Here is a 26475-nt window from a genome sequence, read left to right as displayed (position 1 = left end):
TGTCTTGCTTCTTCTCGTCATTTGGGACTCACCTGTATGCCACCTCTGCAGTGGTCCTTCCCTGACTATCCTGGTTCAATTCATCCTGCCCGCATATCCCTCTTTATCCCATTTCCTCACCTTATTTTCTTCCTAGGAATTAGCACTCATCACAATATTAACTATTTCTCTCCCCCACTAGAAGGTAAGCTCCATAATAAAAGGGCCAGCCAAGTCCCTCTAGTCTCTTGATGTTACCAGTGGGTCCTCAATAAAAAAAAAAAAATTTGAGTAAGTGAATTAGTCTGCATATGAGTTGATGAATTAATTAAGAATTTCATTGGTGACACTAGCCCTGTCTCTCTTTAGTCTGAAATCCAGAGGTGCCCCAGCCTATGAGTCTGTGTTTCCTTCCCCTTTCAGGAAGTGGCCAAGAAGATGAACTTGGACATGAGGAAGACATCCTCCCTGTGGAAGGACCAGGCGCTGGTGGAGATCAACATCGCAGTGCTGTACAGCTTCCAGGTAGTGCCAGGGCACACCTCCTGGCTGCCAAGCCTCAAGGGGGAACTAAAACCTTTCAGAGTCTCGGGGCAGAAGGTCAAGAGCCCAGCTTCCAGGAAACATCCTTGCAGGGATCTGCCTACCAGTGAGGTGTACTTCCCATCATGCATGCCTTTCTCCCCATGATGCATCTTGGGTGGGGACCGTTTGAGAAAGAGGCAAAAAGATAGGGGTTTTGTGACTTGTTGCTTATGATTTATTTTTTTATTTTTATTCTTTTTTTGCGGTACGCGGGCCTCTCACTGTTGTGGCCTCTCCCGTTGCGGAGCACAGGCTCCAGATGTGCAGGCTCAGCAGCCATGGCTCACGGGCCCAGCCGCTCTGCGGCACGCGGGATCCTCCCGGACCAGGGCACGAACCCATGTCCCCTGCATCGGCAGGCGGACTCTCAACCACTGCGCCACCAGAGAAGCCCTGCTTATGATTTTTTAGAATTGAAATGACAAACATCTGGGACTTCCCTGGTGGTCCAGTGGTTAAGACCCCACACTTCCACCGCAGGGGCCATGGGTTCCATCCCTGGTAGGGAAACTAAAATCCTGCAGGATGCGTGGCATGGCCAAAAAAAAAAAAAAAAAGAAATGGCAAGCATCATCTGTGTCTTGCCACTTCTTAGGCATTCAGCCTTCACCTAACAGAAACAGATACTCATCATCAGCATCAGAAGCATAGGTCCCCCAATGCATGTGGCTCTGTGATAAATGCTATTACATACAGTATGATAGCTTTAAAAATTATCGGCTAAACCATGACACTTTTGAGAGCAAATGGGGGGCACCACTAATCATTGTAACAGTACAAAGACATAATCTGGGATTCTCCTGGGCAAACCAGGAGGCCCACAGAATAGAGGTCACTCTCTGTAGCAGAGACCAGCTCTGTCCTCTGAGGATGATGGTTTGGGAAGCTAGACCCTCATAGACATACATGGGAGGCCTCCACAGGCAGTAGAATGAACATATCAAATCATGTATAGACATGAATATAAACCATAGGTCCCCATGTCAGGAATAGGGAGACTGGGGATACTGGGGAATGTATATCCCAGGGAAGAGACCAGTTGAGATGGGATGAGGGAGAAGGAGGCCCCCTCCCTTCCCTCTCTACCTTGGAGGCGTGAAGTTTTAGGAATTGTTGAAAATGAAGGAGGGCTTTGGTGGACTGGTACGAAGATTGGCGAGCCAGAGGCAGCAGAGGTGTGAGTGAGATGAATGATTGGAAAAGAAAAGTGCAGGAAAGGGACAGTTTTGTGGGCAGAAAGGGAAGACACTGCCTGGGCAAGGTGAGAATCCAAGCCAGCCGACTACAACGGGCCCTGCAGCTGGGTTACGCGGACATTCAGTCCACTCAGCTCTGCTGTGACTGACTTGTTTTCATTTTAATAAACTCATCCTTATTACTTAAAATTGTTTATTTTAAGAGGATTTTGTGTTACCATCATAAATGGAGAGCCAGTACCGTTTGCCATAAATAGAAGAGAATTGTAAATTTAAATAAATATATAAACAAATACACACAGGGAAACAACACAAAGTTGTTGGATTCTAGTTACCTGAGCTTCCTCTCTTATTAAAAAAAAAAAAAGAGAGAAGGAGGAAGGACAGAGGAAGATTGGCAAGAGAGGTGTTTCTCCTGGGTCTAATCAGGATTGAAAGAACAATGCAGAGGATCACCTGCCTAGAATCATCTCCAGGACCAGCCTTTGGGAAACACTGCTCTATGGGCAGGGGAGTCCCAAAATACCCCAGCTGCTCTTTCCTCCTGACTCCTTGTCCCCTCTCCTCCCACAGAGTGACAAAGTGACCATCGTTGACCACCACTCTGCCACCGAGTCCTTCATTAAGCACATGGAGAATGAATACCACTGCCGGGGAGGCTGCCCCGCTGACTGGGTGTGGATCGTGCCCCCCATGTCTGGCAGCATCACCCCCGTCTTCCACCAAGAGATGCTCAACTACCGACTCACCCCCTCCTTCGAATACCAGGTCCTGCCCCTCCCCACCTCTTTCGTGCTAAGTCTTCAATATCCGGTGTGTGTGTTATGATTAGAGCACGTCTCAACTCAGACTTGCATTTCGGATGCTCAAGTGTGGCCACCGTGTTGAACAGCACAGCTCAAGCTGAAAGACGAATGGAGATGAAATGAGTAGTCCGGGGTCACGAGGAGAGTGTTTGAGAGGGATTCTGAGGGATGAGCGGGAAGGTCTAGCCGGACAGTGCAGGGAGGCTGGACCAGCCACTCTGTGCCAGGACCCCTAGGGTCACCACTGACAGAATCGTTCCTTTCAAGGGCTAAGGGTTGGACGTAGCTGGACAGCCACAAGCCCCCAAGGAGCCCTGAGCAACTCCCAAGAGGAGCCAGGGTCCCTCACTGCAGTGACCATAGTCCTCTCTTCCCAGCCTGACCCTTGGAACACCCACATCTGGAAAGGTACCAACGGGACCCCCACAAAGCGGCGAGCCATTGGCTTCAAGAAGCTGGCAGAGTAAGTCTACTAAAGTAGGTGGGGATGGGGGATGGATGTGCCCCCGCATTCAGAGAGCCCCAGAAAAGAAGGCTGGAAACATGCTTGCACCCCTGCCCTCTTGTGTGACATGATTTCTCCATTTTCTCCAACCCCCTCGTGCCTCCTTTGCCTCCGAGTCTGGGATGCAAACATCACCATGACTCTTCTCTTTCCCAACCTCACTTTCCTCCCCCCACTTTCCTAAATTCTTGTCCTGGAGACAGAGTTGTGTCGATAAACCAGCTCTCCAATTAGTAAAGTTGGCCATAACAATGATAATAGATTTGTAACCTTTGCCAATTTCCGTGGTGTAAATACTCCCACTGTGGCCAATTTCAAGCTCTCAACAGGAAGTCACTGAAGCCAGAGTCGGGAGGAGCTAGGACAAGCTGGCTCCAGCCCACCATTGCCTAGAGAGGCCTCTCGCCCAGGGCTGGGTCTCATTTCACTCGCTCATTCACTCATTCAGCCAACAAATGGATACTAAGTGCCTACTCGGTGCCCGGCACTGTGCTGGGCTCCAGAGATGCCATGATGAGCCAGATAATGTGGTCCCGCCCTCATGAAGCTCACAGCTACCACCAAGGAACGATTCATGGGGCCATAAAATAGACGTCAGCCAGTTTGGGAGGTCAGAAGGGGCTTCCCGCAGGAGATGACAATTGAGCTGAAGAATGAAATGAATAAGACTTCACTGAGAAAAGGAGGGAGGGAAGCGGGTTAGGGACCAAGGCTTTTGAAGAGTAATTGTCCTGAAGAACTCGTGGTCAGCCAGGGGACCGGCTGACAAGTGGGGTGGGGTTCACAGATGGTTTAATGGGGATGCCAGCTTTCTGTCTAAAGATAGAGAACTCCCTGATCCACTCAGCAGAGACCCTCTATTTCGAGCTCACTTTTTGGCAGAGGGGCTAGTATGCACCGAGCTGCTTAGTCACTTTCCTCAGCCCCTTGGGTCCAGCTCTCAACAGGTGACTGGTAGATCTTGCAGGGACTGAAACCTGGATCCTGGCTCCACTAATATGGTCCACAGGATCTCTCCCTTCTCTCCCTCCCTCCCCTTTCTTCTTCCACCTAACTTTATCTGCGGCCAGGCGAGAATGCATCAGCAGCCATTCTTTCCCTAACAAGAGCATCACAAATTCTCAGGAACAGCAGCCTTTGGCTTCAGTTCAGTTCAAACTGTTTCTGAGGGAGGGAAAAATCTAAAGAATTAATTGCGCTGTTAAGTTCGGGGTAGAAACAATGGGAGTTAATTATAGATGCTTTTTTACAATCCGATCATTCAAAGGGAACCCTCCAGGCACCTTTTATTCTCTTCTGTTTCTCCCCCTTTAGCTCCGCAGTGTGGGTGGTTTCCCTGATTCTAAAAAATGATGAATTTACCACCGATAATCCCCAGGTGGGGGTAACTAGCAATTTGTCTACTTAGAGATTCCTAGTTAGAACAGGGATGCTTGCTCGGAAGGTGAACCCAGGCATTCATAGATGGGAAGGAAGAAACACTGGTTCTGAATTCTCCATTTAACTAGAAAGAGCCTCGACTTGACATTTAAACTCCCCAGGGCTTTGGTGGTAGCAGTATGTTTAAAATCCATTCCTTCTTTTGATAGATACATATTTAGTGCCTGGTGAGTTTCAGCCTCTGCAAGACCCTGGATGTGCATGGCTGCTTCAACCAGACTTGGTCCTTCCTTTGTGGATTTATGAACCTCTAAAATCCCTTCTAGCTCAATACCTGCTGATTTATTAGTGATTCGTTCTCTCTCTCTCTCTCTCTCTCTCTCTCTCTCACACACACACACACACACACACGCACGCACATGCTCACACACACACATGCAAACACACACGAACGTAAGCCCCATGACAGCCATTTCTCTGTGTTTCCATTCCTATAACAATGCCTGGCACATAGCTAGGCACTCAACAAACACTTGATGAATGAACAAATGAGTGAAGGAATGACTCATCATCTTTTGGGGCAATGCTTGGCAAACCAAGGTTCTCAAGACCGGGATCAATTAATCAAGTAACAAACTAATAAAACTAACCATGTTAGCTCATGACCAGTTGGTCTGGAGTGACTTAAGAAAGGGATCAATATGGCACCTAAACTTGCACTTTGAGTATCCCTGAAGCCATCAAAGATTAGGAGAGAAAGTTCATGGATCATGGTTCTTGCCCAAAAGTCCCAGTGTGGCATCCTCCCTCCTTTCTGCATTTCCCATTTTCCTCTCCATCCTCTCCCCTCCAGAGCCGTCAAGTTCTCAGCCAAGCTGATGGGACAAGCCATGGCCAAGAGGGTCAAAGCTACCATCCTGTACGCCACAGAGACGGGCAAATCGCAGGCTTATGCCAAAACCCTGTGTGAGATCTTCAAACATGCCTTTGACGCCAAGGTGGGTAGGGGGCAGTGCCAGCTCTCTGACCCTTCATGGTAAAGTTGGGGAGGGGAGAGAAGGAATTCAGCAAAGAAGAATCCTTTGAGAATGGGTGATAGCACATCTGAAGATGCCCATCAACTCACTCACGCACATTTGCATATATTTCAGCGGACTCTGATGCTCCTCTCCCTGGGAACCCTCCAGGAGTCCGGGAATCATAACCCCCATCCCAAGAGCAAAATACTAGAAAGTTTATGAAAGACAATTCTGGAGTCAGTTTGGGAAGCTCTGCCTTTAATACAATTCAGTGGGTTTCTTTGCTGCAGGAATTCTCAGAGCCTTTAATCTGCACGTACGTGTTATCATTCCCAGAAGAGGAGAGAAGAGAATATAAATGTTTCCCAAAGATCTTTGCTTATGGATCACTTACTTTTTCTTTTTTTTTTTTTTTGCGGTACGTGGGGCTCTCACCGCTGTGGCCTCTCCCGTCGCGGAGCACACGCTCCGGACGCGCAGGCCCAGCGGCCATGGCTCACGGGCCCAGCCGCTCCGCGGCATGCGGGATCCTCCCGGACCGGGGCACGAACCCGCGTCCCCTGCATCAGCAGGCGGACTCCCAACCACTGCGCCACCAGGGAAGCCCGGATCACTTACTTTTAAAGAGCATCTCAGGAGACTAGCCTTCCCTAGAACCTACTTTGAGAAATGTTGCTCAAGTAATGCTAAGATATAGGGCAAAACAATCTTTCCCTGAGGCGGGGATCTCAGACCTGTTTGGCCCAGGTCCTCCACACTGCTGGACGGAGGACTAGAAAGGAAGCGGAGCAGACAATTGGTCAAATCCAGCTGGGTCATTCCCAGCCTAAATGTGATCAAGAAGATTCCAGCATCCTTTGGTTGTAAGAAGCCCAGGAGTCTTAATCAAGATCTGTATTTACGGGGGCTTCCCTGGTGGTGCAGTGGTTGAGAGTCCGCCTGCCGATGCAGGGGACGTGGGTTCGTGCCCCGGTCCGGGAGGATCCCACATGCCGCGGAGCTGCCGGGCCCGTGAGCCGTGGCCGCTGAGCCTGCGCATCCGGAGCCTGTGCTCTGCAACGGGAGAGGCCACAACAGCGAGAGGCCCGCGTACCGCAAAAAAAAAAAAAAAAAGATCTGTCTTTACTGACAGCCAACCCATTGCCCCAGACTCTCTGTAGTCCTTCAGGCCACAGGTGACCACAGAAAGGTCCCACACTACCAACAAGCTATTAGTTCTACCCACGTGAGCCCATGGAAATAGTGGCACCCAGAACCTTTGGATCTCCTTCCAGAGGAGATGGCTCAAGATGACTCATCTTCTTCCTCTCTCTCTTCTCTTCCCCCATCACTTTGTTCTCTCCTACCCCTTCTCTCTTCTCATCACCTTCTTCCTTCCTCTCCCCACCCCTCATTCTGCCACGTAGGTGATGTCCATGGAAGAATATGACATTGTACACCTGGAGCATGAAACTCTGGCCCTGGTGGTTACCAGCACCTTTGGAAATGGAGACCCCCCTGAGAATGGGGAGGTGAGATGAGCTTCTACCTGTTCTGGCATGTGTTTCCATCAGCAGAAAAGAGGGGCATCGGTTACACCTGCTATTCAGTAGCAAATCCTCCAAAGCCTCAAAGCCAGTGACCTCAGTTTGGGTCCAAGTTCTGCCAGGATTGGACAATTCCAAGTCTTCAGTCTATGGGTGTCCACTGACTAGCCGATCCCTAGTGAAAACGCTGTCACCCGAGTGAGCTACCTCTTTGGAATGGATGCTGCGATCAAGAGCTTGGTGTCCCCTGCTCCAGATGAAAGAAGCATGGACAGTATTTTTGTAGAAAGCCACAAAGGGGATTTGTGTGCTGGGGGGAGGGGAGGGGAGTCCACACCTGTAGCCCTTTATAAACAGCCCTCTTCCACATGCAGCACTGCTGCCCAGCCCTGGCCCCCGGGCATCAGGCTCCCCTTTTGCCGGTTAGGTCCCCAGAGCCTCTCCCCGCCCCCGTTCCAGATTTCATCACGCCTGCCTCACATTTTGCTTGTCTCTTTCGGCCTCCAGAAATTTGGCTGTGCCTTGATGGAAATGAGGCACCCCAACTCTGTGCACGAGGAACGGAAGTAAGTGAAAGACCTGCCAGTGTCACATGACGCCCTGTGAGGGTAACTGAAAATTGTCTTTTGGCATCTGGGGCTCACATCTGAGTTCTGGGTAGTTTTGTGACCCGAAGTTCATTTGTGACTGATTTTAGCCGGTGGGCGTCTATCGTCCTCTGGGGCGGATTATTTGGTCTTTGGTCACTTCACAGCCCTGTGCCTCAGTTTCTTTTTCCATCACCCTGGGTTTATTCCACCTGCATGAATTTTCTAATCTGTAAGAATCAAATTAGAAAACAGATGTCAGCGTCCTATGAAAAGTTGTGCACTGTGTAAATACCAGTTCTTACCATGGCCGCCCTTTGGAAACGTACATTCAGAATCAGTGAGTTTGTTTCCCTAGAATTTTTCCATCTTATGGAGTTGCATCCACTAACATGGAGGCTGACCTCAAAAGATAACTCGGGAATTCCCTGGCTGTCTAGTGGTTAGGACTTGGCGCTTTTGCTGCTGAGGGCCTGGGTTCAATCCCTGGTTAGGAACTATAGGATCCCACAAGCTACACAGTGCAGGCAAAAAAAAAAGGATATCTCATAAGGTGAAAAATGCCTGAGGTCAAAAGATGTTCCTGGTAAAACGGCATCTAACATGGTGTTCGGTTCTAAAGATATTTCATAAGGTGACAAACACCCGTAACCAAAATTACCCTTGAAAAACCCTTAAATCCCCCCGAAGTAGAGAACATAAGGCATGTGCATACAGAGCTGCCTTTCTGTGAGAGCATCTCAGTGTTTCCTCCACCACGGAACAGGTCTTAAGTTGGGCATTGGATGCCATGGCTGGCTGGTGGTTAGAGACTGTGTTCTGCACAGCATCCCTCTTGGTTTTCTTTCAGCCAAGCACACGTTGCCAAACTTGCCTACATTCCATATCCAGGGGACAGCTGAATCCCTGGTGGTCAGCCTTCCTTCTGTGCTCAAGGCCAACATCTTAGTCCTCCCTCTCCCTGCCTCTCTCCTTCCCACCCTATCCTGGTGGCCTCCAGTAGGTCCCCCTCACCCCCTCCTTCAGGGAGAGATAGGGCACCATCCATTCTCCCCTCTAGGTACCCGAAACCCTTGCGTTTATTTCCCCGTAAAGGGCCTCCCCTCCCCCGAGGTGACACAGAAGTCCACGGTCTGGCTGCAGCCCGTGACAGCCAGCGCAGGTAGAACATGTGTGTGCGCGCACTCGCCTATGCGTGTGCGTACTCGCCTATGCGTGTGCGTGCACACGAATGTGTGCACGTGTATGCCTTGCGTTCACGTGTGTGCATAAGTGGTGTGAGCGCTTGTGTGCACGTTGGTAGGTATGTGTGCGCATGCCCAATGCTGCAGCATCCGAGGCCACACCCAGGTCTCAAGGAGACCTGAGTTCTAACCCAGACCGTGACACTAACATGCTGAGTAACCTTGAACAAGCTGCTTGACCTCTCTGGGCCTCGTCTTTCTCATCTGCCAAATGGGGAGAAACTACCTCTGCCCCAACCACCTCTGGGAGCTGTTGCAAGGATCGAAGGATAATAACAAAGAGGAACGCATTTGGAAAAACCTCAAGCCTCATACAAACACAAGTGCTGTTATTTTTACCCCACAACCGTCAACCATCCTTCCCACACTAACAACACAGCCACCCCCTGATATGTTACAGGACTTATTTGGAGAAGTGACTCAATGTGACACTATTTTTAGGGCAGCAAATACACTTACATATATTTAGAACTTTCCTGATGCTGGAGCGAAAACTTTGAAGAACATCCAGCTTAGGAACCCTGCTGCCAGAACGTGCAATTTCTTTTTTTGTCTTTTGCACTCAGATCTGTGTGTTGAGTTTTCGTGTTTGGGGTTTTGATTTGAGAGTTTTATGGAGTTTTTTAGTTTGGGGGTTTATTTTGTTTTGTTGCTCTTGGAGACATTTTTGGTTTGGTCTGGTTTGGTTTGGTCTTTGCCTTATCTGAGAACAAGACTTACCACTTTTAAAGGAAAACTGGAAAACCATTCATGGTTGTTTTTTTTTTTTAATCTCGAGGCTCCTGAGCCTCTGATGCTGAGGTCCCAATGACATCTTTCTTCCCCTTTGAAACAACTTCATAAGAAATCCATTCTCTTTTCAGGCTGTGTCCGTGCTGAACATTTTTCGGTTTACTTGAAATGTGAAATGTGAGAGACCCTTGAAATGTCTAAAGACCAAAACTTTATTGAAAGAGAATGTTGTGATGGTTACCAGTGGGGAGAGGGAAGGGGGAGGTGCAAGATAGGGATAGGGGATTAAGAGGTACAAACTATTGTGTATGAAATAAGCTACAATGTTATATTGTACAACACAGGGAATATGGTCAATATTTTATAATAATTATAAATGGAGTATATAACATTTAAAAATGGTGAATCACTATATCACACACCTGTAACTTAATATCGTACATCAGCTATACTTCAATTTTTAAAAATGGAAAAAAATTTTTAAAAAGAAAGAGAATGTTGAATGGGGTAGTCCTGCACCATCCAATAAACCTTTCTACAGGCATATAAATGTTCTGTATCTGTACCATCCTGTACGGCAGCCACTAGCCACTCATGGCCGTTGAGAACTTGACACGAGGCTAGAGCACGTGGGGAACAGAATGGTTCATTGTATTGAATCTGAGTGAATTTAACTTCAAACAGCCACACACAGCCAATGGCTACTGTAGTAGACAGCACGAGGGTAGTTCTTGGCTACTCAGTGTGAGGAGAGGAGACCAGCAGCATCTCCTGTTAGAAATGCAGAATCTGAGGCCCTACCCTGGACCTACTGAATTGGGATGTGCTGCTTAACAAGACCTCAGAATGATTCCTGTACTCATTAAAATTGGGGAAGCAAGGAAACGTGGTCTGATGGGCTAAGGCATGGACTGTTCTTTCTTTCAAGTGTGGTCCGAAACTTTTCTCTTTTTTTTTCAGTTTTAATTTTTTTTTATCGAAGTATAGTTGATTTACAATGTTGTGTTAATTTCTGCTGTACAGCAAAGTGATTCAGTTATACATATATATACATTATTTTTCATATTCTTTTCCATTATGGTTTATCATAGGATATGGAATATAGTTCTCTGTGCTGATACAGTAGGACCTTGTGGTTTATCAATTCCGTATATAAAAGCTTACATCTGCTCCCCCCAACCTCCCACTCCATCCCTCCCCCCACCCCCTCCCCTTGGCAACCACCAACAGGTAGCATCAAATGATGTCTAGGTGTCATTTTTGGCAGGCAAGGGTGAGTTGATACATTCTAGACAAAGCCATAGGTGTGTTATGGTCTCACTCAAGACCCAAAGGAAGGCCCTAGAACCAGGACTGGTGATTTGGAGAGCCATCGGGTGTTGACCCCAGGAGGGGGCTCCAAGCCAGAGCTCACAGACTCTCTTTCATCTTGGCAGGAGCTACAAGGTTCGTTTCAACAGTGTTTCCTCCTACTCCGACTCCCGCAAATCATCGGGCGATGGGCCAGACCTCAGAGACAACTTTGAGAGTGCGGGACCCCTGGCGAATGTGAGGTGAGCGAGGGGCCCAGGGTGTCAGGGACGACGAAGGCTCTTGCGGAGCTGGACTGAGTTACAAAGTGGGCTCTTTCTTGGAGGCCGGGGGGGGGGGTCTCCCTTCCATGTCTGTTTATCCCTTGAATAACCAGCTGCACTCTGGCTCTTTGGGGACATCCTGCCCCCATTAAAGCACACTGCCTGGACCCCTCCTGTGACCTCTTCCTATCACACTACTTCAGAGCCCCTGTCACCCAAGTTTCACCCCATCACACAAATTTCACGTCATTTGTGCTGAAGGATGTTAGTGCCCCACACGTCACTCAGCGAGCTCCCTTTGTAAGTGCTGTTACTGGAGAAAGAACTTGAGTTGGTGTCCAGGAGTCTCAGAGTTCAAGTGAAAGTTAACACAGGTTAACATCTACTCCTTTTAAATCTACATTCATGCTTTTCATCTCCTTCTCCTCTCTTCTGGGGACACACTACCATGACCCAGTGGTTCCCACCCTTGGGTGCTCATCAAAATCACCTGGAGGTGTTTGCAGTATACAGATAACCACGCCCCACTTCCAGAGATTCTGATGTAGTTGGTCTAAAATTGGACCCAAGCATTGCTTTTTCTCTTTTTTTAAATCTCCTAATTGCCTCCAATGTGCAGTCAGATTCAAAAAAATACTGTCCTGACCCCGTGTCACCCTAAAGCATAGTCACGTCCCATGAGAGCGTTTTAGATGGTACATGGACAGAGGTTTTATATTTCAATGGTTGTGAATATGATTTAATGGGTATTTGGAAAGAAAGAAAACTGGATGTCAAGCCCTTGGTTTGACAGACATTGGTTAAGATGAGGCTTGATGTAAGCAGTGTTGTTCAGGCCCGGCCACGAATCTCTCAGACCTTCACCAACTGAACCTTCTCCACACCGGCTCAGGACAGTGCTTAGCAGACGATAGAGATCACAGGGTTCCTAGATATTCAAGTATTGTTTTCATCAGTACCCTATTTTTTTTTTTTTTTTTTTTTTTTTGCTGAGTCACGCGGCTTTCGGGATCTTAGCTCCCTGACCAGGGATCGAACCCGGGGCCATGGCAGTGAAAGTGCTGAGTCCTAACCACTGGACCACCAGGAAAGTGCCCATCAGTACGCTTGTTAATAAACTTTATTTATTTAAAGTAGTTTTAGCTTCACAGCAAAACTGAGGAGAAGGCACAGATTTCCCATATACTCCCTGCCCCCCCTCACCTCACCCCACCCCCACACACACACACAGCCTCCTCTACCATCAGCATCCCCCACCACGGTGGTGCATTTACACAACTGATGAAGCTACACTGACACACCATTGTCACCCAGGGCCCATAGTTTACATTAGGGTTCACCCTTGGTTCACCCTTGAACTGATGGGTTTTGACATCAGTTCATTTTCTTTAGCTCGACGTTGAAACATCCATGGTTTGACGGTCAGACCTATTTTTCCCTTACTAAATCTATCATGGCTTAGAGCAGGGGTTGGCAAACTACAGCCCATGGGCCAAATTCAGCCTGGCCACTGTATACTTTTGTACAGACCATGAGCTCAGACTGGTTTTTACAGAACAATTACAATTTATTTGATGATAGAAAACATTACCTTTGAACCCCAATTAAGCAAAATGCTATCCCCCCAAAAAAGAATTCCATTCTTCTCATTAGTAGACATATATAACTAAAAAATTGTACCCAGCAACTATTACTATTGTATTTTTAATTTTGTCCAAAATCATGCAGGAATATATTTTCTTTTTTGTCATATGGGTATCTACGTAATAGCTTTGATTTTCCTTCTTGTCCTACAAGCCTGAAAATATTTACTGCCTGGCCCCATGTATAATAAGTTTGCCACCTTCTGTTTTGGAAACTTAAAATAAGAATTTTGAAACCATAAGATGAAGACTGTGATGAAATGTGAACCTAGGAAGTGGCTGTGACACAGGCCTTGAGGTGCATCAGGAAGCTTGTTAATGAGTGAATCACCCAGACCAACTCTTAGTGAACACCAGTGGGTTTGAATAGCCAGTGAGTACAAATTAAAAGCAAAGTAAACAGCACTACTAAGTAAATAATAGTATGGGTGGTAGTCAAGTATGGCGGATGTCTCGAATGTAATAAATATTGGAGGTTCGGGGAACAATGCCTTAAACGCAAGGCGTGACTAGCGCGAAGAGTTTCCAAATCTGTGTTAGGCTAAGGGATGGCTGGGAGGCAGAAGTGCTGCTTCCTGCATCCTTTAACCAGTCCTCTCCTGGCCACCTGCTCTTTCCACCTGTCAGGCCACTGCCCTGCGGGGAAAAGGTGAGGAATCCAGCTAAAGGAGGATTGTGGGTGAAGGACTGCTGGGGAAACATGCTACCTAATCCCACATCCTTCCCTTGGAAAGGCTCTGGAACCCCAGGGCAAGAAGGGCAGGAGAGGAGAGGAGAATGAGATGAAAAGCATGAATGTAGATTTAAAAGGAGTAGATATTAACCTATGTTAACCTTCACTTGATCTCTGAGACTCCTGGACCCCAACTCAAATTCATTCTCCAATAACAGAGGGTCCCTTCCCGACTTGCCCCACCTCCTTCCCTCATCCTCCATCACAATCTTTCACCACCCTGGCTCCATCATTCTAAAAAAGAGATTCAAGAGCAGAGCCAGACCCTGTAAGGAGTAGGCTTGTCTGAACTGGCAGTCACCACGGAACCCTCCAACATGGGAAAGAAGCAGGTCGGGGTGTTGTTCGTATCCCATTTATAAACCTGTCCATCCAGTCCCAGTGAGGTCAAGACCCACAGCCAGGACCAAGTCCTGGAAATGTGACATCAAGTCTCTGCAGGACTGAGGGGCCACCTGGGACACAGCCCTCCACTGCCCAGACTTCAGAAAAATCTCATTAACTTGACACCCATTGATTCAAACACCGACACTTTCTTGGTGGTATCTATGCAAAGAGATTTTGTGAAGCAAATCGATTTCACAGATATTGCAAGGGGTGGAGCCAGCACATTTATAAACCTTTCAATCCCTTTTAGAAGAACCTGTTTACACACCAACACTGGATGAGTTAATGACAAGTCCTGATCTCCCCGTTAACACAGGTCCCCTAGAACTGCTATGCTAGGGTTTTCATTCTCTTTGTACTTAAAACTAACCTGATTGTACCATGAGTAGAGTCAAGTCTTCCTCTAATGTAGACTCATTTCCCCAATTAGTCCAGCTTAGAAGTGGACACACAAGAAACAGCCAATTGTTCTGGGTCACCACTGTCCCCAACTCATCCTCCTTAGGACGAACTGGGACTTTTCTCCTGAGGACAGTAATACCTAGCAGAGACCAGAAGGAAGGGAGAGCAGGGCTGGGGGCTCCCAGGCTTAAAGACGGCCTTCCCCAGATGGGCTTGGGGTAGTCTGACCATCACGGGCTAAACACCATCCTTCTGGAGATACCAGAGGTCTTTGTCTGCTTGGGCAGCCATAACAAAATACCATGCACTGGGGGACTTCAACAGTAGAAATTTATTTTCTCACAGTTCTGGAGGCTAAAAGTCCAAGATCAAGGTACCAGTAGGATTGGTTTCTGGTGAGCCGTCTCTTCCTGGCTTGCAGACAGCCACCTTCTTGCTGTGTCCTCACATGGCCTTTCCTCTGTGAGCATGTGGTGGGGGGAGAGAAAAAGAGAGAGCTCTCTGGTGCCTCTCCCTCTTCTTAAAGGACACCAGTCCTATTGGATTAGGGCCCCACCCTTATGACCTCATTTGACCTCAGTTACCTCCTTGAAGGCCCCATCTGCAAATATAGTCACATTGGGAGAGAGTGCTTCAACATATGAATTTGGGGGGACATAACAGTCCATAACCCCAGACACCCCCCGGCAACACCTCCCTAGTCCCCTAGCCTGGAACTTCTGTTGTCTTCTTGGCAGGTTCTCCGTGTTTGGCCTTGGCTCGCGGGCGTACCCTCACTTCTGCGCCTTTGGACACGCCGTGGACACCCTCCTGGAAGAGCTGGGTGGGGAGAGGATCCTGAAGATGAGGGAGGGGGATGAGCTCTGTGGGCAGGAAGAGGCTTTCAGGACCTGGGCCAAGAAGGTCTTCAAGGTAACCATCTACCCAGATCTCAGAGACCCAGGGGGAGAAATCGTGTCCCCAGTGACCCCCAAGGACAGAGTACCTAAACCATCAGAGATAGAAGAAACTTGAGAAAATCCTTGGTACTTCCCTCACGTATCCAACCAGGAGACAGCTTCAAACAGTTCAGATGAGTTTGGGTGGTCCTAAGATACACAATTTCCAACCAGAATCCAACCTCCTGCATTAAGGGTAAAGAGTTGGTCTATAAAAAATTATAGAGTCTTGGAATTTCAGGGCTGGGAGGAATCCATCCCTCACTCACATTTGGTAGACAAGTAAACAAAAAAACATAGTGTTGGTTAACCAAACCAGGGGGCCATGCCTCGGGCTGGATCTCGGATCTCACCCGTTTGTCTGCTTCGACAATCTTATTCCTCTTGTGCTAGATCTTCAATGACCCATACGGTAGCCACTAGCAACAAGTGATCATTTAAATGTAAACTAAGTAACATTCAATATGATGAATGGATACATTAAATGTTGTGTGTCCGTACAATGGAATATTATTTGGACATAACAAGGAATGATGTGCTGATGCACGCTACAAGGATGAACCTTGAAAACACGCGCTAAGGGAAAGACCCCAGACACAAGGGACACTTACTGTATGATTCCATTTACATGAAGTGTCCAGCATAGGCAAATCCATAGAGACAGAAAGTAGATGAGTGGTTGCCAGGGGTTTGGTGGCGGGAGTGGAGAATGGGTGCGGCTGCTAACGGGTACAGGGTTTCTTCTGGGTTGAGGGAAATGTTCTGAAACTGGATAGTGGTGGTGATTGTACAACCTTGGAAATAACATATGTACAACTAGATGTACAATAAGTAGAATTTAAAATTCCACTCCTTGGCTGCACAAGCCACATTTCATGTGCTCAACAGCCACTAGTGGCTAGTGATTACCATATGAGACAATTAGAATGTTTCCATCACGATAGGACATCCTATTGGAGAGCGTTATTCTAGATATGAGGTCGAGAATAAACGAGCAATGGTCTCCATGTGCATGTGGGGCGTGGTGCAATTGGCCATCCTGAGGAAAACAAAAAAGCAGTGAATGTGGACCCACCTTTACCTGCTCCTTCTTTGGCCCTGGAATGTCTTGTTATCAGCAGCCCCAGAAGAAAGGGGACTGTGCAACCTTCTGTCAGTCGGTTGACACTTTTCATCCTCACAAAGGAGCAAAAGGGGAAACTGAGGTCCCTGAGCTGTAAGGATATGTGAGTGAGGAGGCTGTGTTGATAAACTTGTGCCAGCATTTCTTCCTAGGCAAAGAGAACCAAGGCAAAGAGAACCTAGGCAAAGAGAACCAAGATAACTTGGCTCTGTTTATAGCTGGAGATAATTGTGTTGTTCTTGACTTCAATCGGGCGACATTGGGCATCCCAGAAGCAGGGCCTGTTACAAGCTATAATACCCTTTAAGCTATCGCATCCCTCATCCTCCCAGCCAACTCCCAGCCCTGCCAACCACTAAATCTGCTTTGTGTCTCTATGAAATTGCCTATTCTGGACACTTGATATGAATGCAATCATATCCCTTTCAATCCCTTTTAGAAGAACCTGTTTACACACCAACACTGGATGAGTTAATGACAAGTCCTGATCTCCCCGTTAACACAGGTCCCCTAGAACTGCTATGCTAGGGTTTTCATTCTCTTTGTACTTAAAACTAACCTGATTGTATCATGAGTAGAGTCAAGTCTTCCTCTAATGTAGACTCATTCTACTTTGTGTCTACTATGTGGTCTGTTATAACTGACTTCTTTCACTTAGCTTAATGCTTTCCTGGTGCATCCACATTATAGCATATATCAGTACTTCATTCCTTTTTACAGCCAGAATAATATTCCATTTTATAGATATACCATATTTTATTTCTCCACTCATCAGCAAATGGACATTTGGATTATTTTAAAATCAACATGAGGCCCAACAATGGTATTAAAAAACCTACCTTTGAAAACCTTTGGAATTATCCATGGTTTTTAACCTCCAAAAATCTGAATTCTGAACAGTAATTCTTAGAATCAGTAAAGTTGGGGAACTTATGAACTTGGCAAAAAAAGAAAAAGAAAAATTTTATACACAGGTATCCAAACATGTAATATATTCTGCCTTCACTATAATTTTTAAATCTTTAGAGGAAGATAGGAAATTGCTAAGGTTTTTACTTTCTTGTTTAATGTTAAGCCTCTGCAAAAGTTGGTTTTAGAAATAAATGACATAAGAGAGTTACATATTAAATAGAGGTTAGGTCCCAAAGTCAATAGTAAATGTGGTATGTCCAGCCCATCAAAGGCACTCAATAAGGGTGGATTGGTTGATGAGTGGATAAATGGATGGAGAGAAGGATGGATGGATGGGTGGATAGATGGATGGGAGGAAGGAAGGAGGGAGGGAAGGAAGGGAGGAAGAGAGGATGGAGGGAGGATGGGTAGATGGATGGAGGAATGGATGGATGGGTGGATGAATAGAAGGATGGATGGATGGATGGAAGGAGGGAGGGAAGGAAAGGAGGAAGGGAGAGAGGAAGGAAGGGAGGAAAGGAGGATGGATGGATGGATGGATGGATGGATGGATGGATGGATAGGTGGATGAATGGATGGAAGGGAGGAATGGAGGGAGGGAGGGAGGGTGGGTAGATGAGTAGGTGGATGGGTTGATGGGTGGGTGGATGGGTGAATGGGTGGAGGGATGGATGGATAGGTGGATGAACGGAAGGAAGGAAGGAATGGAGGGAGGAGGAGGGTGGGTGTATGAGTCGGTGGATGGGTTGATGGGTGGAGGATGGATGGATGGATACATGCTATGACTTGGAGCTGTTGGGAGGCACGCTGCTGGCTGAAAGAGGTCACTGAAAGCCCCGTGTGTGCCACAGGCAGCCTGTGATGTGTTCTGCGTGGGAGATGACGTCAACATTGAGAAGGCAAACAACTCCCTCATCAGCAATGACCGCAGTTGGAAGAGGAACAAGTTCCGCCTCACCTACGTGGCCGAAGCTCCAGAACTCACACAAGGTACCTCCCACCACGCACCTGGGGAGACGTTCCTGACAGCGGGGGGAAAGGAGGACAGGAGTTCTCACGTCCGAAAGGTCCTTAGAGAAGGTGGGCTTCACTGCTTTGGTCTCCCTTAGTTCAGTCCTCCCGGTAAAGAGAGTGTCAGGAGAAGCTGGAGACCTTTTACTGACAGCTGTTTAACTCCATCACAGGAAGACCGTTGTTCTTCTCCCCCCAGGTCTATCCAGTGTCCACAAAAAGCGGGTCTCAGCCGCTCGACTCCTCAGCCGTCAAAACCTTCAGAGTCCTAAATCCAGGTAGGAACACCTTGGCCCCTTTGGGTTCCCCACCTGTGCCCCAGATGCCACCCACAACAAGGAAGGAGGACTCCGGGGACTGGCTTCCTATTACCATTCTAAGGGTCCTCGAGACCCCCTTGCCACGAGCATCTTGGTTTCCTGCTTTCCCTTTGCCAAGCTCCAACCTGCAGGGATGAAGAAAGTAAATGGTGACAATCCTTGTGGAAAGGGGAAAGAGAAAGGGTTTTTGAGGAATTTTTAATAGAGACCACACCCTTTTCAGACTACTAATGTTCATTGTAATGTGCATCTTAGTCAGAAATCACTTAGTCCCGACATCTCCCTGTGGGTAATTCTTCTCTGCTGTCCTGAGAAATGCCTGCTCAGTCTCTGTTTAAATTCCTCTGGGATGACGGGAGGTTTATTAACCTGTAAAACAGCCCCGTCTGTGTTTTGAGGTCCTGATTGTTAGAAATTATCTTCCTGTTCCTTATAACCAAAGCAAATGTTCCTAGCACTTCATTTTGATCCTAAATTGCACTCCCCAGTGACACCCAAAACAGAGTCAGTTCTTCCAAATGAGAGAGCTGCCAATAGCTAAGGACAGTGACCAATCTCTCCCTGGTCCTCATTCCTTCCAACTGTTCTTCCTGAGACCTGGTTTCCCAAACCTTTTGCGTTAGTAAAAAGACACACTCTGGGGCTTCCCTGGTGGCGCAGTGGCTGAGAGTCCGCCTGCCGATGCAGGGGACACGGGTTCGTGCCCCGGTCCGGGAAGATCCCACATGCCGCGGAGCGGCTGGGCCTGTGAGCCATGGCCGCTGAGCCTGCGCGTCCGGAGCCTGTGCTCCGCAACGGGAGAGGCCACAACAGTGAGAGGCCCGCATACTGCAAAAAAAAAAAAAAAAAAAGGACACACTCTGTCCTGCTGGAAATGTCATTCCCAGCCCTGGTCACAGTGCAGTGGAGGTCCTGTGATCACTACCAAGTGCACTAAGGCTATTATTACCATCCCCAATCTGGATAGGATGCTCTAATGCCGCCCAGGATTGCAGGTGTTGTCCTAACAGCCATGCTGCTCTCCCATTAAGCTTACGTCCTTGCTGCTCGTGGACTTGAAGTCTTTTCAGAATGATCAGGCCAGGTCTCTGCATCCCTCTACTTGTATAAGTAAATTTTTTGGCAGTAAAGAAAGTCTTTGCATTGATCCCTGTTGAATGGAATCTTTTTCACGTTGCAGTTTGGGCCCATGAAGATCTTTTGAGATCTTGACTCTTTGCCTGGTACAGTACAAAGGGTGGGCTCTCCAGCTGGACAGCCATGGGTTCTGACCCCAGTGCTGCCACATGTCAGCTGTGTGACCTTGGGCAAGTCCCCTGGGTCTTCTGAACCCCTGCCTCCTTACCTAAAATGAGATCGATGGCTATAAAGATGGCCAGTGTTTATCTAGTACTTTCTGTGTTCCAAGCACTGTTTTGAGTCCTCTCTGTGCAGGATCTCCCAGAGTTCTGACCAGCCCAGGAAGTAAGTACTAGTATCATCCACGTTTTAAACATGAAAAATAACAATTAGAAAATGCAAGTGACCTTTCAAGGCCACACAGGCTCAGTTCTCTGACTCCAAGGTCAAAATGCCAAATGGCTATACCTATGGCCTCACCAGCATCACAAGGCTGCTGTGAGTATTAGAAGCAACACACACAAAGCAACTAGCGTATCCCTCATTCCCGTTACTATTCCTTACCCGTCCCAGCTTCATACACCTGCAAATTTAGTATGTGTGCTTTCTACGTGGACTTAAAACCTTTTTTTAAAATTGAAGTATAATTGATTTACACTGTGGTGTTAATTTCTGCTGTACAGCAAAGTGATTCAGTTATACATATACATACATTCTTTTTTTTTTTTTTTTTTTTTTGTGATGTCTGATCTTATTTATTTGTTACTCTAAAAACATCTCATTTTTGACTGGACTCAGACTTAGAAGTAGAAGCTCTCAGAGAGGACAGCCTCCGTCTCTTGGCAATCTGTTCCTGGCGTTTTTCTTTGGCCTCCTTCATTCTCTTGGCCAAAAGTTTAGCATATTCTGCAGCCTCTTCCTTATTTTTCTTAGTACGCTGTTTCTTCAGAGCAATTCGCCGACGTTTGTGTTGCAGAACACGTGGAGTAACAAGACGCTGAATCTTGGGTGCTTTGGTCCTAGGTTTCTTACCTTCTTTGTTTAGGGGCTTTCTCACAACATACTGGCGGACATCATCTTCTTTAGAGAGATTGAAAAGTTTGCGGATTCTGCTAGCTCTTTTGGGCCCCAGGCGACGAGGCACAGTAGTATCAGTGAGTCCAGGAATATCCTTCTCCCCTTTTTTTACAATGACCAAATTGAGAACGCTCAGATTGGCATCCACAATGCAGCCCCGTACAGATTTGCGCTTTCTTTCTCCAGTCCTCCTTGGTCTGTAACAGGAATGCCCCTTACTCAGTAGCAGGCGGACTCGGCCATGGGTCAAGACACCCTGCTTCATGGGGAAACCCTGTTTGTCGTTCCCACCACTGATTCGGACCACATAACCCTTCCATTCTTCACCCAGAGCGTCAGCAGCAACTTCTGTGGCCATACGCTTCTCATAAAAGGTTCGAAGTTTTCGTTCATCGTCCACTTCAATGAGTTTCTGGCAGCCAGTGGCCGGGAAAGAGATGTTCAGCTTCATTCTGAAGCTGCTGACCGCCTCCGAGGCGCCACGAAAAAGAGCATTCTTTTTTTTAATATTCTTTTCCATTGTGGTTTATCATAGGATATCGAATATAATTCCCTGTGCTATACAGTAGGACCTTATTGTTTATCCATTCTATATATAAAAGCTTACATCTGCCAAACCCAACCTCCCACTCCATCCCTCCCCCACCCCCCTTCCCCTTGGCAACCACAAGTCTGTTTCTCTGTGCCTGGACGTAAAACTTTTGATAAAGTGGTCAACAGGATGGAGCCCCAGGGCTCTCATGTTCTCTCCCAGATCCTCAAACACTAAAGAAATGGATTGGGAAATTAATCCATTTGAATAATTAGTTAAATGCAATATTCAGAGCATAGTGATCTCTGATACAGAAAGGGACTCATTTGAAATATGCATCGTACTCCCCATTTCCATCCTGTGGAAAAGTACAACTTCAGTAGCATTGGAAGAGAAGGGACTAAGAATCTACTGGGAATTTCTTTCAGTGACAAACCGTGAAAGCCTAGATCACAAAAATTACTCCCCAAACCACAGTACATAAAAAGCAAGGTAATTTGCAAATGTTTTGATGCTGAGTTGGACTGAAGTCCCAGAATAACCCCCAATCCACCTCTGGAAAGGACAGTTAACTCTGAGTGACTTACAAGAAGATATTTCAACAAGGTTAAGAACCAGAAGACAGTATTAACATCAGTTATGGATTAGCTCAAAAAGGACCAAATGGTGTCTAGGCGTTTAACTCTTTAAAAGCGCACTCCATAGCACTGCCTATTTTCAGGCTTACTACCATTTCCAGCTTTATACGGTTGTTGTTTTGTTTTTGTTTTTGTTTTTAAGAATAACTGAGCAAAAAAGCATGACTCTCCTGTTTTCCCCTGCCCAAGGCCAAAGTCGAGCTGTTTGAGCCGGGAGACCATAGCAAGATATCATGTATCACACACCCACCACTCCCACCCCCAACAAGAGACCCTGAATTGCGAGCAAAGTGCTTAAGAGGAAATAAGCCACCTTTTGAAGGTGATCCTTGCAACTCTAAAGAGAAAAGTGACTGCAGTTACTGCCTGGCCAGGAAATAGGTTTTCTACACACGGCAATTAGCAAACAATACAGAAAAGAGTATAATGGAGCACTAATGGGTGGGGCGTGGATCATAGGTCCTAGAAGTCAGAAGTCAGAGGGGAAACGCCTGGTAGGCTTTAGATAGGCTAGTGAATAGAGGGGGGACATCTAGGAAGAGAGAATAGGAGCAAAGATGCTGAAGGGGCCCTGAGAGCTGGGATCTCAGAGAAAGATGGGACATTATAACGGAGAGTTCTTGATGGGAGAACTCTTAATTCCCAGCTACCCTCTGATAAAATTGCTTCTCTCCAGCCTTCACCATCTCAACAGAAGACATCAACATTTGGCTTAAGCCCAAGACTTAAGCATCCTCCCTGCCGCCTCGCTTTCCCTCCCACCATCCATCCAACTCTCAGCTGGTCCTGTGGGTCTTGTGTTTCAACTACATCTCAGATCTGCACCCACCACCTTAAAGCAAGGCCACGATCGTCTGTGATCTGAGTGCCTGCCATAGATACCTAACTTGTCTCCCTGTTTCTTGACATTTCTCTCAAAGATCCATTTTCCAAATAGCAGGCAGACTGATCTTTTAAGAATGTAAACGGAAGCCTGTCCATCCACAGCTTCACATCCTCCAATAGCTTCCCACTGGACTTAGGAAACCTTCAAACTCCTTTGCCATGACAGGTCATGACAAAACCCTCATGATCTGGCCTCTGCCTAGCTCTCTGATCTCCTCTGTACCACCCACCCCTTTGTTGACCCCTCTTCCAAACACTCCAGTCTTCTTTCCCTTCCTCAAACGTGCCACACTTTTCCCAACCTCAGGGCCTTTGCACACGCTGCTTCCCCTTTCGGGAACACTCTTCCCCCAGATCTTTGCATGTCCGTTCCTTCTCATTCTTCAGATCTCTGCTTAAATGTCAAATCACCAGAGAGGCCTCCTTGACCATACTTATCTGCCAGGCACTTAGCCCACTGCCCCCACCCATCAGCCTCCACCCATCCTCATCCCCAGCCCCATCTGAGATCTTTTTAAGTTACCTCCCAATGAGAATCAGACCCTTTGTTATCTTTATCCATCCCTCTCTCACCAGTGCCTAGAACAGTGCCTGACACTCAATACAAATTTGTTGAAGGTATGAACCTTATTCACTCAAACTGCTCACAACAGACACTGTTTACTCTTTTCCTTGAAAAATGAACATGAGCTAATTTTTTTTTCCGTTTAATGCTGGACGTTAGCAGACTGTTCTTTCATCTGCGAACCTGTCATTGAACCATTGCCGTGTGTGTGTGTGTGTGTGTGTGAGTGTGTGTGTGTGTGTGTGTGTGTGTGTGTTATGCTCCTGGAGGTGAATATAAATACATCACAGGCAGGGGATACTCTGGGGGAAAGGGCTCAAATGGCTCTGCCTTCCCAATGTTGCCCTTTTTCCCTCCCCTAAAACTTTTCAATGGCCCGTATGTGTCCCAAGCTTTTTTTTTTTTTTTTTTTAAGGCTTAGAAAATCCTATACTTAGAAACCCACAGCAGAACTGAGATGTAGGACAATTAGTCTCCAGGCTACTGCTACCCACTGGGGGATCAGCTTCCTGCAAAGCTTCAAGGACCAGCCCGCTGCCCACCACATGGTCCTAGGGCCATGCAGCCATTCACTGCCGGGATTCTCCACGTGCCATGCCTTGGTCAGCGGCTTGCAAAGTGTCCGTGGTCAAATTCCCAACAGAGCCGGGGCCCACCTTGGGGCCCACCTGCCAGCTCCATTCCCATCCCTGCCTCTTATCCGCCAGACCACCTTCGGCCACGGTCAAGAGGACTTCGGGGAAATGGCTGTGCGTGTGAGCCAGCTCAGCGAGTTCGGGTCCGCCGCATTGCTATTTTGTACTGGCCAAAGGAACAGAGGCAGATACACTTCTGAAAGAAATCATGATGATCTGGGAGAAAGTAGGAACTGATTTGTGGGCCTTTCAAAGGCTTCCCCCCGGTAGGCGCTGGAGGCTCCCAAATTAGCAACCCCACAGCGCCCTCTGCTGGTTGTCAGCCTCTGCCGATCCCCTTCCTGGAGCTGGCAGGGCGTGATGATGGATGCCTTACTCTCCAGGAACCAAAAAATTGGTATGAGCTCAGAACAGAATCAGTCGCGCAAGCGCATTTAATGGGTAAGATCAGTGCCCCAGAGAGAACAAAATCTTCCCCGGGGAAGGAGAGTGGTACCCCACACCCCACCACCATCATTCACAATTTCAGTTACCAAGTTCCCCCCCCCCATACTAAGGACAGGGGTGCCATGCAAAATATGCCAGCACAACTATTTTTAATAATGGCGGCTATTTGCAGCACAAAAGGGCCCTTGGCTGTGCCAAAAACTCCTTTAAATAGCGAGTCCCATTGGTCTATTCAAGTGCTGATTTACATACCGCGGAGAATGTAGAAACTTCACGTTGAATATCAAGTGTCTCTGTCAACCAAAAACCAGTTGGCAAGGAAGAAAACAGCGGATCTGAAAATGCGAATGTAACTCAAAGAATACAAAAACGATTTGATTTACCAAAGCGCGGTCATCCATCCCAGAGTTTTCAGGTATAAAAACGTGGTATATCTGTACTAAAACTTTAAAGAGGACCCGAATAATCCTAGTCTGAGAATTCATTCTTAGCACAGAGCTCCTGCACTTGAAATCCAAAAATCAAAAGAAACGGCATGACCTGGCAGGCATCAACGAGTTTCTCTCTGGGTTTTCTCCTTAGTTCCGTAAATTTTATAATACCATGGGATTTGTGCACAACGAGAACGTGAGTTTAAGGCCAAGTTCTTTTCCCTTTTCCATGACAAGATGAGGACCCTGGTTGCAAAAGCGGGTGGAGCTTGGGATTTCTGGGAGAGATGGAATTTCACAGAATGGGGACATCATTGCCTGTGGCTCCAATGGGCTAGTGGTTCCTGGCAGAACTCTGATTGGTACAGAGAACAGAGCCTATTCCAGTAGCTGGTTAATCCTGAGGGTCTGAGGTTCCTACAAACAACAAATGTTTTTTGAACACCTACTATGTGCCATGCACTGTCCTAGGTGCCAGAATAGAACAGTGGGGGAAAAAAACAAATTCCTTGCCTTCTAGAGTTTACATTGTCCTGGGGGCCAGGGGGCAGGCAGGGGGGACAGACCACAAAGCATGTAAAGGAGTAAACTCTGCTGGAGGTCAGTTGATGGTAAGTGCTATGGAGGAAAGAAAAGCAGGGGCAGGGAGCCAGGAAAGCAAAGATGTCTGGGAACTGAACCCTGGGGTGCTCCAGTTAGGGGAGATGAGGAGGAACTGGCAAAGGAGACTGAAGAGGAGCAGCCAGAGAGAAGATCAGGAGAGCCTGGGATGCTCAAGAGAAGGGTATTGAGGAGGAGGAAGTGGGCAGCTGCGTCCAGTGCTGGTCGGATATGACCACAGTGAGCGCTGGGAGCTGGCGCTCGGATTTGCCACGAGGAGCCCGTGAGTGACCTTGCTGAAAGCCGCAGCGTGCAGTGTTCGGGCCAGGAGTCTGATTGGCCTGAGCCCCAAAGAGAATGGAAGGAGGGGAGTTGCAGCCGCAAGGACAGACAAAGGAGCCGAGGAGGTGGGCAGAAGCTGGTGGCCCTCATCCCACTGTTCCCCTGCTCTACCCTGCAGCCGATCAACCATCTTCGTGCGTCTCCACACCAACGGGAATCAGGAGCTGCAGTACCAGCCTGGGGACCACCTGGGCGTCTTCCCCGGCAACCACGAGGACCTCGTGAATGCCCTGATCGAGCGGCTGGAGGACGCACCCCCGGTCAACCAGCTGGTGAAGGTGGAGCTGCTAGAGGAGCGAAACACGGCTTTGGGTAACTATGGCTGGGCTACACCCAAGGGTGCTTCCCTTCTCCAGGGAGTCCCAAAGGCAGTGAGTATCTGGGGAAGAGGAGAGTTGTCTTCTCAATCACCATTCCAGGTAGGAGAGTGGGTCTCTGTCACCCCCAGCTTACGAGACTGAAGACTCCTCCTTTCTCATAGTTAAATAACCTTGGCCCAACTGGCTAAGCAAATGAATGTCCATGAAGCCAGGACATTGATGGTTCATCTTCGAGCCAAAGGGGCTTCTACCTTCCTTCATCAGCTAGACACTGATCTTAGC

At 47.6% G+C, this 26475-nt stretch overlaps 2 protein-coding genes across 2 annotated transcripts in view; one reads left to right on the top strand and one right to left on the bottom strand.

The window, feature by feature from the left end:
- The window catches only part of NOS1 (nitric oxide synthase 1), an 88214-nt gene that overhangs the window by 49457 nt on the left and 12282 nt on the right, over window positions 1–26475 (top strand). Inside the window, exons 10-20 of the mRNA XM_027124705.1 lie at window positions 403–504; window positions 2334–2528; window positions 2944–3029; window positions 5305–5449; window positions 6877–6981; window positions 7504–7562; window positions 10996–11112; window positions 15036–15210; window positions 18123–18261; window positions 18482–18560; window positions 25992–26185. Coding sequence (XP_026980506.1) covers window positions 403–504; window positions 2334–2528; window positions 2944–3029; window positions 5305–5449; window positions 6877–6981; window positions 7504–7562; window positions 10996–11112; window positions 15036–15210; window positions 18123–18261; window positions 18482–18560; window positions 25992–26185 — 1396 coding nt within the window. The remainder of the gene's footprint in view (window positions 1–402; window positions 505–2333; window positions 2529–2943; window positions 3030–5304; window positions 5450–6876; window positions 6982–7503; window positions 7563–10995; window positions 11113–15035; window positions 15211–18122; window positions 18262–18481; window positions 18561–25991; window positions 26186–26475) is intronic.
- Window positions 20461–21286, bottom strand: LOC113629850 (40S ribosomal protein S6). Its single transcript, XM_027124707.1, has one exon. The coding sequence runs from the start codon at window positions 21247–21249 to the stop codon at window positions 20500–20502; it is 750 nt and encodes a 249-aa protein (XP_026980508.1). The 5' UTR covers window positions 21250–21286; the 3' UTR covers window positions 20461–20499.

Source organism: Aethalodelphis obliquidens, unplaced genomic scaffold (genome assembly GCF_003676395.1).
Source record: "Aethalodelphis obliquidens isolate GAN/ISIS:26980383/991018 unplaced genomic scaffold, ASM367639v1 scaffold28, whole genome shotgun sequence".
Taxonomy (NCBI): domain Eukaryota; kingdom Metazoa; phylum Chordata; class Mammalia; order Artiodactyla; family Delphinidae; genus Aethalodelphis; species Aethalodelphis obliquidens.
This window is presented reverse-complemented; position numbering and strand designations above follow the sequence as displayed.

What these genes read in the sequence shown, in the direction of transcription:
- LOC113629850 (XM_027124707.1), bottom strand. Translation starts at nt 21,249, where the DNA reads ATGAAGCTGAACATCTCTTTCCCGGCCACTGGCTGCCAGAAACTCATT.